We start from the raw sequence: 13,309 nt of genomic DNA, 5'->3' as shown, positions 1-13,309 counted from the left end.
GGAGCTGCTGAAGCTAGCTGGCAATTAGGATCTGTTTAGCAAGAACGGGCATGCACAGAGAATGAGTGTGCCAATCAAAACAAAACTGGGTGTCCAGGCTATGGGGACAAGCAGAACATCTGACTGCCGATCAAAACCAAATGCTGGTGGTTCAGGATATTCAAAAAATTGAGGAATGAAGGACAGCAAAAGACAGTATCATCATGAAAAGCCACGTACTAAAAACAGTCCATAAAGGAATGCCAAGCAAACATTTTTTAAACAAGCTTTCTTGTAGAAATCAAATTATATTCCTCCAATTACAAGTTGGCGAGGGAACTTTGCCACCCACAGTGATAATAGGATCATAGTAATAATAGGATAATTGTGTTTGAGAGTCCTAGGAGGCATTTTAGAAATTTGTAGGGAATATTTTTGGTTAATACAGTGTTGGAAAGGGGCTACGCTACTGGCCTTTAGTGGCTAAGGATCAGGTATTCAGACATCTTGCAATTTTTTTTTTTTTTTACAAGAAATCTCACAAAAAGCTCAGTTGTTTAGGGGAGGGTCATTATGAAGGGGAAGCTTAACTGGAAGAAAGATACTGTCTTGATCTTATAAAATAACATACTCTGCACGATGTCTACTGAATGTAGTACAGCTACTTCAAAAACAATCAAACCAGTTGTAAATATACCAGGGTTTTGGAGATTCCCTTTAACAGAGGTAGAAAGAAACGCAAAATTGACAGGCATATGAAATTGAAAGACCTCACTGGATGTCATTAACAAAGGCTATTTTAAAACTACTTAATACTTCCATCCTAATGGGAAACATTATGAAAATTCATTTGGGGGTTACTGGATTTTCCCACTTTATTTTGATGCTGTCCTAAGAGATGCACCCCATAAATCCCCTGTGGCCTACTGTGCTCCTCCTTTAACAACCCCCCCCCCCCTTTTCCACTGCCTATTACAGGGTAGGGCTTCCAAGGTATGTGAGTAGGTTTTAAGTATTAGAGACTGCATTTATGCACCAGGTGAAATTTCAAGTGAGAAAATGTTTTCTGTAATACTCTGTCATCAGCTATACCCCATCCCACTGCATCACAGGAAAAAAATTGTGAGAATATCACATGCTCCTTATTTTCATCTCCAAATTTCTCATGTATGTAAATATCCATATTTTATCTTAAAACCATATAATCTGTCTCTCCAGACTGCCTCCTTCCATTTCCCTCTTTCGCTTATCATAAATAAGTCTAGCCTGTCATTACTTATCTTAACGCCCTTTTTTTAAATGTAGGGTCCACCTGTATCTCTGCTCTTTTGTCTTCCTACACTTTTTGTACTGGACAGCTCTCTTAAACCCAAGCTTATATTCATTACTAGTATCTTATCTGCAAAGAGGGAGAAGGGAAATAATTGAGTTGGGAGCTTCAGAGTAGGGAAGCAGGGGGAATGCAATTGAGTTGACAATGCATAAAGGACAAGCAGTGGAAACTGGATACCATGAATTTGGACTGGAAACCGTCATCCTTGTTTCATGACCTGTCACAATTATGCCCACTTCTCAGAAGCAGAGAAAACGAACATGAGGGGACTAGGGCTGATAACAGGCATGCTAAACTTGGTCATGTCACTTCTCTGCTCACAGTCCTTCCAAGGCTTCTCATTCGTTAACATGACCTTCAGGAGCCTCCATCATCTGGCACCACCTTTTTCTCTAGCCTCTTCTTTACCATTCTCCCCTTGGCTTTCAAGGTCCCATCCCCCTGGCCAATTTCTTCCATCCTCAAGGCTTCTGCACACACCATTCCTTTCATCCGTCACCTGCGATTCCTCTCACCACCCACCCTTTGCTTCAGCTCAAAATTCATTTCCTCAGAGATGCCTTTCCTGACCCCCAGATCCAATCAGAATACTCCTTCAAAATAGTCTTTCAAGGGGCGCCTGGGTGGCGCAGTCGGTTAAGCGTCCGACTTCAGCCAGGTCACGATCTCGCGGTCCGGGAGTTCGAGCCCCGCGTCAGGCTCTGGGCTGATGGCTCGGAGCCTGGAGCCTGTTTCCAATTCTGTGTCTCCCTCTCTCTCTGCCCCTCCCCCGTTCATGCTCTGTCTCTCTCTGTCCCAAAAATAAATAAACGTTGAAAAAAAAAAAAAAAAAAAAAAAAAAATAGTCTTTCAACGTATGCTTTGTCTTTCATTATGTTTATTTGTATGAATACTCTTTTCAGACATGGAAATAGCTCTGTGGAGGCAGGCACTTGATCTATTTTGTTGACTGCTAAATTCCCAGCACCTAGCCTAGTGCCTATCACCAGCAAGAACAGCAGGAACATTCATTCATTCATTCAATACATATATTGAGTTTATTGAATGAGTGAGTGAATGTTTGGAAGAGTTAGCTATGGGATCTTGGACAAGTTATTTAATTTTTTTTAATGCTTATTTATTTTTGAGAGACAGAGAGAAAGACAGAGCCTGAGCGGGAGAGGGCAGAGAGAGACAGAGGGAGACAGAGAATTCGAAGTAAGCTCCAGGCTCTGAGCTGTCAGCACAGAGCCCAATGCGGGGCTTGAACTCAAGGACCATGAGATCACGACCTGAGCTGAAGTCGGACGCTTAAGTGACTGAGCCACCTAGGTGCCCCACAAGTTATTGATTTTAACTACGTCTCCATTTTCTCATCTGCTAAATGGGGCAATGATACTAACTTCCAACCTCAGAATGCCATGTGGGTTAAAAGAGATAATGCATGCCTAGCATGGTGCCTGGCATATGGTAGGGGCTAGGAAATGTTAGCTCTTATCATGATTAAAAAGCTCTATGAGCAACCAGAACTCTTGTATATCACTGGTAGGAATGCAAAAATTATACAGCTATGTTGGAAACATGGTTTACCAGTTTCTTACAAAGCTTAACACAGACTTTCCATACAACCCGGCAATCCCACTTCTAAGCATTTACCCCAGTAAAATGAAAACTTTTGTTCACACAAAACCTGCACATGACTGTTCACAGCAGCTTTATTCATCATTGCCAACAACTGGAAACAACTCAAATGTCCTTCGACCAAAGAATGGAAAAACAAATTGTGGTATAGCCGCACAGCAGAATAGCACTCAGCAAGGAGAAATGAACTACTGATACATGCAACAACACGGATGAAACGCAACAGCTTCACGCTGGGTGAAAGAAGCCAGACTCCGAAGGTGACATGTGGTATGATTACATTTATATGACATTCTGAAAAGGCCACACTGTAGGGACAGAGATCAGGTCAGTGGTTGCCAGGCAATGGGGTGGAGCATGAGGGAATTTGGAGAAATAATAGAACTGTCTCAGGTCTCGATTGGGATGGTAGTTACATGACTATACACCTTTAACAAAACTCATGGCATTATAAACTGAAAGGTGAATTCTACTGGATGTAAATTATGCCTTAATACGAAAGATGGCAAAAAATTCCAATCAGGTGGATCAAAGTTTTCCTTTCAAAAAAAGTATTATAAAAGTACTACAGGCTATTGGTAGACATTCTGGAAAAATATAGAGTGTACTTTCCATCACCTGCAGAACAGTAATATTTCTTTGATGTCATTTTTATATGTGCAAAATACACATACATGGGGTCTATACTGTACATTTTTGCTCTCCCAAATGTACGTTTTACTTCCTGAAACATATTAAGCACGTTTTTCCATGACATTAAGTAACTTTCAAAACCATAGTTTTATGAGTCAGTACTATTCTATCGTATAGCCGATTTATATTTTTAAGCCTTCTCTTATTGTTAGAAATTGCTTTCACGGTTACTACAATTTTGATAAAATTAAAAAAAAAAAAAAGTTCAGCGGGCCCAAGGACTCTTCCATTTTGTAAATGCACAATGTTTAACTGGTAAAACAACTCCTCTGGTTGGCTACAATTGTCTCATTGTTTTAAGCGTCTGGAGGAAAAGCAGTTCCACAGGAAGATCTGGCCTCTCTTCCCATCGTGGTGCATGAGGACTAGACACCCTAATATTACCTGTATTACTAGCTTAAATTTGCATAGCACTTTTTATATTTAACGCTCACCACATCCTTGCAGGGGAAGGGGCAGATGCAGTAATTTGCCCAAGAACTCACAGCTTATCAATCGTGGAATGGGACTTAGACTCCAGATATTCGGAGTCTCGGAAAGTAAACACTGCCCCAGCGGCGGAGCGCTAATTTGGCTCTTCCCCCTTCCTCCACTAGGGAGAGGCTGCAGACACCCCCAGAAAACTCTGCCTAGAGGCTTGGCACACGGGGAACTTAACTCTGTCAAGTGGACGCTGTCCCTCCGACAAATTGTCCTTGGCAACATCGCCACTTACCAGCTGGGGTCATTTCTCCCCCGGTGGCAGGGGGACACCTACTGCCACTGACCAAGGGGGCCCTGGGAGCGGTAGGATCGCCGGCTTCGCGGCCTGCGAGGTTTGCTGTCGGTCGGTCGCGACGCTGTCGGGGCTCACCCTCACTGGGGGTCCTGCCGGGGGGGTGGGGAGGCGGCCAGGACCTCCCCAACACCGGGGCCTCCGTCGGTGGGGGGGGCGCCCTCGGCGAGGTGAAGCGTGCCCCCACACCATCTTAAGGAGAGCTGAGGACAGGCAGGGGTTGCGGGACCACTGGACTGCCCGGGGAAACTCCGGGGACGTGACAGGAATGCCTCCTCCGCGGTCGCAGAGGTCAGTCCTCCACTATCCCAGAGTGCCCCGGATCCCGGAAGTGCCCTGCTTTCCGGAAGTGCCCGGCAGGCTGAAGGAAAGGAGGTTTGCCTGAGCGCTGCAAAGAGAGGGCTGTGGTTCTGGAGCGCGGCGGGGGGGCGGCTGGAGGTGCTACTCGGGGTTGAGGTGAGCGTCGGGAGGGAGCTGGGCGGAGGGATGATGGAGGAAGAGGAACTGGAGTTCGTGGAGGAGCTGGAAGCCGTGCTGCAGCTCACGCCTGATGTACAGCTCGCCATCGAGCAGGTGAGCGTTCCGTGCCCTGACGGGGCAGGAGAGCGGAGGGTGGGGAAGTCTGGGGGTGTGACCCGAGGTGGGATGGGGAGGAAGCAGTCTTTGGACGGAGAGGTGGGAGCTAGGCGCCGAAGGGAAAGGACAGGTTTGGGGGGAGGTGGTGATGGGAAGGGGTTGCTGAATCCAGGGGAGGGAGAGGACCCTTTCTAGGCCTTGATTGTCTTTAGAGGATGAGGCGTCCTGGTGAGTTTGGGCAAAGGAACCGCGCCTCCTGAAAGCATGAACCTGGAAGAAGGGAGTTCGTGGATACCAACGTCAGATTTGGGGGATTATTTACCAGGCTGGTGTGCCGCTGCTCCCGCTTCTCAGTCTAGCCTCTTGTGAGGGACTAGGAATTGAGAAGGGGAACAACTTTAACACCTGCAGCGGGTCACAGAGCAGAGGGGACAAGGTTGAAAAAGGACCCTTTACCGTACTTAAATGGTTGAGAATTTCTGCTGTTGATTAATTTGGATTAGGTTGAAGAATATTCCCGGGAGGCCTTCCTTCCCTTCCGGAACTCTTTGGTTGACTAAATTCTCTTTTCAAGTTTACTGGGTTTTTAAGAGTAATTGTATTGGAAATAGTGACTTAGACCCTTGTGCAGGATTTTGCTTCTGATAAAGGGAGAGGATCTCTGTTAAAGGAATTGGTGTAGGGGATGAGATTTAAGAAAAGGAGGGTTGTGCCATATTTAATGACCACTGGGAAGTTTTTTGAAATAAAGCATTACTACTACCATTGCTAATAGTTAATATTTTCTGAGCGTTAATACTGATTATAGGTCTGCCACTGTACTAACTTATTTGTATTGTCCCATTTATAGATTTTTGGATGTGTGTTTTTCCACCAGTGGTTGGATTACCCCATACAAAGGACACTTGGCACATCCTAAGGATGCCAGACCACTGGGCAAAGGTTTTGTTGTTCAGGCCCCAGCTCCCCACCCGCCTCCACCTGACAGAAAAAGACATACATTTCATTTTCTCTTTGGACCTAATGGGCCCTAATAGAAGAAACAAACAACGCAGTCAGTTACGGTTTGACAAGGATTTTAGAAGAGTGTATTTTTGCTGTTTCTTAAGAAGACTGAGTTCTAGCATAGGTTTATCTAATGAGCAGACATCAGAAAAGAATTGGCTTCCCAGAATGACTGTCTTGAGCTGGTGAAATCCAGTACCCAGGGCATCACTCCACTGCTTTCATAATCTACCTTGTTACATGTTTTTCAAGTTGTAGCTTTTGAAGGGAGTTATTTTTCAGAGGCAGTGTTCTTTCTTCTGCTAAAGAGATGGACAGTTCCTGAATGCAAGCCCCATTTCCTGACACTGTCTGAAGCGTAAAAATTGCTTCAGTGCAAAGTGAATTCCAGTACTAAGCCATCACAGACATGTGCATAAGTCTTTTATCAAGCCTTCCTTAATACAGTCATGTCATCAGCTGGTTTAATCTGATAGTGGACAAAGCCCATTTATTTTCCCTTGTCTGTGGAATTTTGTTGATATCTGTGGAACTTGCCACTGTTGCACATTCTGTTAGTTGCACCAAGATGTTAAAATTACAGATGTTAGTGAAAATCAAAGATTCACTTTAACAGATATTTTCCCAAGCAGTCGTTGGGTGTTAAGCCTTTAAAATGAAAAAAGGTATGTTTCTTGCTTTCAAAGAATTTACCATCCAGTAGGAAGGAAAGAAAGAATACATTAAACAAGACAGAAAGATGACAGTTATTTTTTAATCCCCTGTCTTTATACAGGTGTTTCCAAGCCAGGATCCTCTAGATCGAGCAGATTTCAATGCCGTGGAGTATATCAATACCCTGTTCCCAACAGAGCAAGTGAGTATAGGGTTTCCTTCATTTCAGTGGCCTCTGGCTCATCCCCGGTGTTGTGATTGCTGTGTTATACTGCATGATCTAAGGAGACTTGATAAACAAATGAGAGTTAAATTCAAATCATTGTAACCGATTGGGGTTTGGTGGGGGGTTAGCTTATACCAAATACTTTTGTGTGAGAGTGGAATTCTTTGTATTGTGAGCATATTATTAGAAATTGTAATGGGGCACCTGGGTGGCTCAGTCACTTAAGTGTCTGACTCTTGATCTCAACTCAGGTCTTGATCTCAGGGTCATGAGTTCAAGCCCTGTATTGGGCTCTGTGCTGGGCATGAAGCCTACTTAAAAACAAAAAAAAAAGAAGAAGAAGAAGAAGAAAGAAATGCTATCTTTAGTCTGTAAGAGTCCCCTACATTTTCTATGGTAAATTGGGAGGTAGAAAGGATTTTTAAAACTAATCGGGAAGAGTGGGAGTGAGGTGGGGAGGATAACCCTGGGGTCATAAAGCTACTCTCACTCCTATCTTGAGATGCGAATTTTCAGACTTTGTTTTTTATTTTGTTGTGTTGGTTGGCTTGCCTATACAGATGGGTTTTTCTTACACAGTTGTTTTTTGGGTGTTTAGGTGAGAAGTAGAGAATTAGAAGCATCAGAGTCGGGAGAAAGTCAGCTAGAGTTCTTTTTGGTAATTCATTTATGAATTCAGCAAATGTTCAGTGGGCACCTGACAGGTACCGGTCACCAAGCTAGGCGCTGGGGGCACAAAGAAGAATAACACCCGGTCCATGCCCTTGAAGTGTACATGATCAAGGGCGGGGGGCTGGGGGAGAGACACTGATGAATGCTGTGGGGGAGGTATTGAATGGTTTAGTGAGGAACAAAGGAACATTCTTCCTAAGAAAATCAAAACCTCAGAGAGGAGGCAGGCCTTCTGCCAAATCTTAAAGGAGTCATTCCTTCATTTAGTCACACACATTTATGAAGTGTCTACTAAATGCCAGGCACTGTTTAGAAACTGGAGGGAAATGGTGTGGCAGGCAAGTTCCTAGTCTTGTGGAGTCTAGCGTGAGGAAGAAGACAATAAACAAACCAACAAATAAATATACAAGAAATTATCAAGTGTCATGGATACTATGGTAAACAGCAGGTGCAGCGGGGGTGGGGGGCTCCTTTAGATAAGTGGCTGGGGAAGGTCTGTGTGAGGTACTTCCCTTTAAACGAAGATTTGATACCTATGAAGGAGCCAGGCCTGTGGCCGTCTGGCGGAACACTACCCCAGGCAGAGTCAACTGATGGGCAAATCTAGGATGACAGGGAGAGAAGTTCATTCTAAGCACAGGACAAAGGCTCAGAGATGAGAAACACAGAGTGTGCACAGGGAACAGAGCCTCCTAGGAGATAAGGCTGACGGGGTTGGCAGAGCAAGGGTCCTGAAGGGACCGTGTTCTCTAGGCTTGCAGGCCCCGCATGCCTCTCAGGGAAATATTTTCCACACAGCTCATTGTCACCGGGCCCAGTTTTAGGTTTGTACACACCCTCAAAATATTAGGTACATACTGTAGTAGCCGTCCTAAATAAATTAGGTTTTAGTAGTGTTTGTTACATAAATAATAAAAACAGAGGTTTTTATAATGTACTGTCAATAAAGTATACTATATCCAGCCCCCCCAAAATAGAGATTTTAATGCTTTCTTTTCACACTCCAATGGGCATTATTGCAAACCCCTTTGGGATGTCCACGCCCTGCGCTGGAGACAGTGACTCTAGGCAGGGGCTGTTCACTTACGGACTTTAGATAGCCTGGGGGGCTCAGTGATTTAAGCATCGACTCTTGATTTCAGCTTAGGTCATGGTCTCATGGTTTGTGAGATTGAGCCCCGTGTCGGGCTCTGTGCTGACAGTGTGGAGACTGTTTGGGATTCTCATTCTCTCTCTCTCTCTCTCTCTCTCTCTCTCTCTCTCTCTCTCTCTCTTTCTGTGTCTCTCTCTGCCCCTCCCCTGCACATACCTTCTCTTTCTCAAAAAAAAAAAAAGGACTCTTGACAGGGTAATGACTGGATCAGATTCACATTTAAAATATTCCATCTGGCAGCAGAGCAGAGGGTGAGCCAGGGGAGGCAGAACTGGAGGCAGGAAGACCAGTTGGCAGATCACCTACAGGGGACGATAAGAGCCCGAGTGAAGACTGGGATTCAGAGAGCAAGTCCACAGAGCCATTTAGGAGTCCGAAGTCACAGACTGGTTGAAAGGATGTGGAATCTAAAATTCCTTCCTTTACCCACTTTACCACACTTCCTCTGCCCAGTTTTCTAAGAAATCTGGGCCTAGCTGGTGAACAAGACAGATGGGGTCCTTACCAACCCAGAGCTTCTGGTCTACCTTAACAGGTAATAAATACACCATTAACAGATTATAAGCGAATTATTATGGCTCTACAAAGCCTGTTTGTATAATTATGATTTGCTGCTTGCTCTCTAAAGACCCCTAAGTTCTGCTACAACTGTGATAATAGTTAACATTTATTGAACACACAGATACCATTCTAAACATTTAATAGTGGTGTTATGAGAATAAGGAGGCACAGAGGGAGAAAGAGTGCTCAGCCTTGCCATGAAGGAAGCGCACCAAGTACTGTGGGAGCAGAGCACACGCCGCCTCACTTAGTCTCAGGGACCCAAAAAGACTTCCCTGAAGACATGGCATTTCAGCGGCACGTTATACGCCAAATGAAGGATTTTTTTTTTTTAATTTTTTTTTTTTTCAACATTTATTTATTTTTTTTGGGACAGAGAGAGAGCATGAATGGGGGAGGGGCAGAGAGAGAGGGAGACACAGAATCGGAAACAGGCTCCAGGCTCTGAGCCATCAGCCCAGAGCCTGACGCGGGGCTCGAACTCACAGACCGCGAGATCGTGACCTGGCTGAAGTCGGACGCTCAACCGACTGCGCCACCCAGGCGCCCCAAGGATTTTTTTTTTAATTAAAAAAATTTTTTTTTCATGTTTTATTTATTTCTGAAAGGGAGAGACAGCAGGAGCAGGAGCCTGAGACAGGCTGTCAGCCCAGAGCCCAACATGGGGCTTGAATCCATGAACCACGAGACCATGACCTGAGCCAAATTTGGACGCTTAACCGACTGAGCCACCCAGGCGCACCCAAATGAAGGATTTTGAACTTTGCTCTCTAGGCTGGCAGAAGGAGTGGGTCAACACCAGATACCTTTAAGCTAATTTGGGGAGAAGGAGGAAGAGCAGGCTTTAGTGGTAAATAGAGTAGGAGTGGGGTGTAAGGGCAAGCTAAGTTTTGAACATTTGGGGGCCATTCCGGTGGAAGTGTGGATTTGGATATTTGAGTCTGGAGCTCATAATTCTCATAATTATTAATATTTTTGGCATATATCCTTCCAAACTTTTTCTTTTATTTTTTTAATTAAAAAATTTTTTTTAATTTTTATTTTTTGAGAGACAGAACATGGGCACAAGTGGGGGAGGGGGCAGAGGGAGAGAGGGAGGGGGGAGAGAGAGAGGGAGGAAAGGAGAGAGAGAGAGAGAGAGAGAGAGAGAGAGAGAGAATGAATCTTAACCAGGCTCCACACTCTGTGCAGAGTCCAACGGGGTGCTCAATCCTGTGACCCTGGGATCATGACCTGATCTGAAATCAAGAGTCGGATGCTCAGCTGACTGAGTCATCCAGACTCCCCCTTCTAAGCTTTTTCTAATGAACATATTTGGGGCGCCTGGGTGGCTCAGTCAGTTAAGCATCTGACTTCGGCTCAGGTCATGATCTCATGGTCCGTGAGTTCGAGTCCTGTGTCGGGCTCTGTGCTAACACCTGGGAGCCTGGAGCCTGCTTCAGCTTCTGTCTCCCTCTCTCTCTGCTCCTCCCCCACTTGCCTTCTGTCTCTCTAAAAATAAATAAACATTAAAAAAAATTTCTAATGGACATATTCATTTTTTTAAATAAAGTTGGAGAAAATGGTATGATTCTGTGTGATTGTCTTTTTTGAGATTTCACAGATAGCCTTTAGAGCTCATTGTTTAGTGTGAAAGAGGAATTCTAGGAATTAGCTGGAGGTAGAAATTTGGGAACAACTTGTATAAAGACAGCAGTTTTAGCTGTGAAAATACCATTTGCCCCACTGTATCAAGAATGCTGACTCATCAAAGCAAAAATAACTGTTAGATGTGGAAATTACATAGGAAACCACCAGGTTCTCACTTCTTCCTGATATGTTTTTGTATGTATTTGATTTTATTTATTTTTTATTTATTTATTTTTTTAAATTTTTTTTAACGTTTGTTTATTTTTGAGACAGAGAGAGACAGAGCATGAATGGGGGGAGGGTCAGAGAGAGGGAGACACAGAATCGGAAGCAGGCTTCAGGCTCCGAGCTGTCAGCACAGAGCCGGACGTGGGGCTCGAACCCGTGAGCCACGATATCATGACCTGAGCCGAAGTCGGACACTTAACCGACTGAGCCACCCAGGTGCCCCGTATGTATTTGATTTTAAGCTACTGAAGGTAGCAACTAGACATTTGTCATTCCACAGATGTAGTTATATGTCTTGTCTAATCGTACCTCTATGTACACGATAACGTGTAGTGAAGTTTCTTAGCAATGTAAGAAAATTTATGACACAAGGTTGCTTTTATTTCCCCGACCCCAGATTTACACTTAGCAGTTCATTTTCCAGCCCAGATTCCCATGGTCTGTAATGACAACGTAATAGAAATAGTGGCATGAATCATAATGTCTTTCACCTGTTGCTAAATCTTGGGCAAAACCCATCTCTACACCTCATGGACCTGCAGCAAATACTTCTGAGTCAAGTTTAGAATATTTAGGGGCGCCTGGGTGGCTCAGTCAGTTAAGCGTCCATTTTCAGCTCAGGTCCTGATCTCACAGTTGGTGAGTTCAAGCCCCATGTCAGGCTCTGTGCTGACCTCTTGGAGCCTGGAGCCTGCTTTGAATTCTGTGTCTCCCTCTCTCTCTGTCCCTCCCCCATTCGTGCTCTGTCTCTCTCTCTCTCTCTCTCTCTCTCTCTCTCTCTCTCTCTCTCTCTCTCTCTCTCTCTCTCTCTCTCAAATAAACCTTTAAAAAATTTAAAGTAGATGTCAGTGTATCAAGAATGAGTTTAGGGTCACTCTAAGGAGGAGGATGTGTATGCGGTGTCTGTTGAGTAGGAGCAGCTTGCGTGTCAGTGGTTGCCTGGAGATATGTGCCTGGAGGTAGGACATCCCCAGGTAGTTCTAACTCACTAGGTCCATGTGGCAGGAGCTCAGCTTGCTGTATTTATAGGGCTCTTAGGGGTAGTTCTGAAGAGTAGCCAGGTTTGGTAACAAAGATCTGGAAAATTTTTCTAGTCTCCTAGTAGAAAACTGAAGATAATCATTTGCCATGTTTTCATTAAAGGTTTGATTAGGGGAATCTAGGTAAAATCTATAAAAATAAATATAAAACTGATACAATTAATAACTTTGACAGAAGAGTCACGTGGAGCTGTTTCTAAAGATTTTTTTCTAAAGAATTTTTAATGACCCCCCCCCCCCCCCCCCCGCTAATGCTCTGGATCTGTGTTAAGTGAAAACAGTAAGATGCCAAATTGTTTCTCATGCCAGTTTAATTTTTTTAAGCCACATATTTGCTTAGAAAGAACAGTAGAAAAATACACCAAAACGCTGATGGTGATTATTTTCTGATGGAGGTGCAGTGGGAAGTTCTGTATTTTCTGTAATTAGCAAGAATTGCTATTAGAATCAGGAAATACTTTTCCATCATTAAAACATTTTTAAGTCATAAAACTGTACAACCACCTTATAACTAAACTAGATGGGTGATTCTCAAAGAGCAGATGTATCACCTCCACCCAGGGTCACCAATCTGGATTCCTTTGGGGCATTTCCCCAACACCAGGGGAGTCCCTCCACCCCGTGAGGATTACTAACCTAGCAAGGAGTGTGCCACATCCCTTGGATATGTGGGATGCCTAAAAGTTAGGTTGAGGATCTAACTTTAGAGGTAGCATGGTTAGGGGTGCCTGGGTGTCTCAACTGGTTAAGTGGCCGACTCTTGATTTCGGCTCAGGTCATGATCTCATGGTTTGTGGGTTCGAGCCCTGCATCGGGCTCTGCGCTGATAGGGCAGTGTTTGCCTAGGGTTGTCTCTCTTCTCTCTCTCTCTCTCTCTCTCTCCCATTCTCTCACTTTCTCAAAATAAATAAACATTAAAAAAAAAAAAAAAAGAGCATGGTAGAGTAAGAAAGAGCAGAAACCCAAGAGTCAAGATTGACCCCAACCAAGTCCAGCCATGCTGAATGTTATATACACAGCCTTGGACAAAACATCCATCCTTTCAGAGCCTAATCTCCCGCCCCCGCCCGCCCCCCCACTGAATAGAAAATAGCATGCCTAGTGTGGTTGAGAAGATTAAGGGAAATCATTTCTGTAGAACATCTAGAAGAGTATTGCATAATGA

At 44.3% G+C, this 13,309-nt stretch overlaps 1 protein-coding gene across 3 annotated transcripts in view; it reads left to right on the top strand.

Moving 5' to 3' along the window:
• VPS53 (VPS53 subunit of GARP complex) overlaps positions 1–13,309 on the top strand; it is a 150,943-nt gene that overhangs the window by 9,877 nt on the left and 127,757 nt on the right. For 2 of the 3 annotated variants that reach the window (XM_043585515.1, XM_043585516.1), the window contains exon 3: positions 6,757–6,837. Coding sequence is in view for 1 of the 3 variants with exons in the window: in XM_043585514.1 (XP_043441449.1) it covers positions 4,887–4,973; positions 6,757–6,837 (168 nt within the window). In the remaining 2 variants the exon portion in view is untranslated. Of the gene's footprint in view, positions 1–4,656; positions 4,974–6,756; positions 6,838–13,309 lie in introns of those variants that run through there. The other variant, XM_043585514.1, reaches the window with a different exon arrangement.

Source organism: Prionailurus bengalensis, chromosome E1, assembly GCF_016509475.1.
Source record: "Prionailurus bengalensis isolate Pbe53 chromosome E1, Fcat_Pben_1.1_paternal_pri, whole genome shotgun sequence".
In the NCBI taxonomy this organism is placed as follows: Eukaryota; Metazoa; Chordata; class Mammalia; order Carnivora; family Felidae; genus Prionailurus; species Prionailurus bengalensis.
This window is presented reverse-complemented; position numbering and strand designations above follow the sequence as displayed.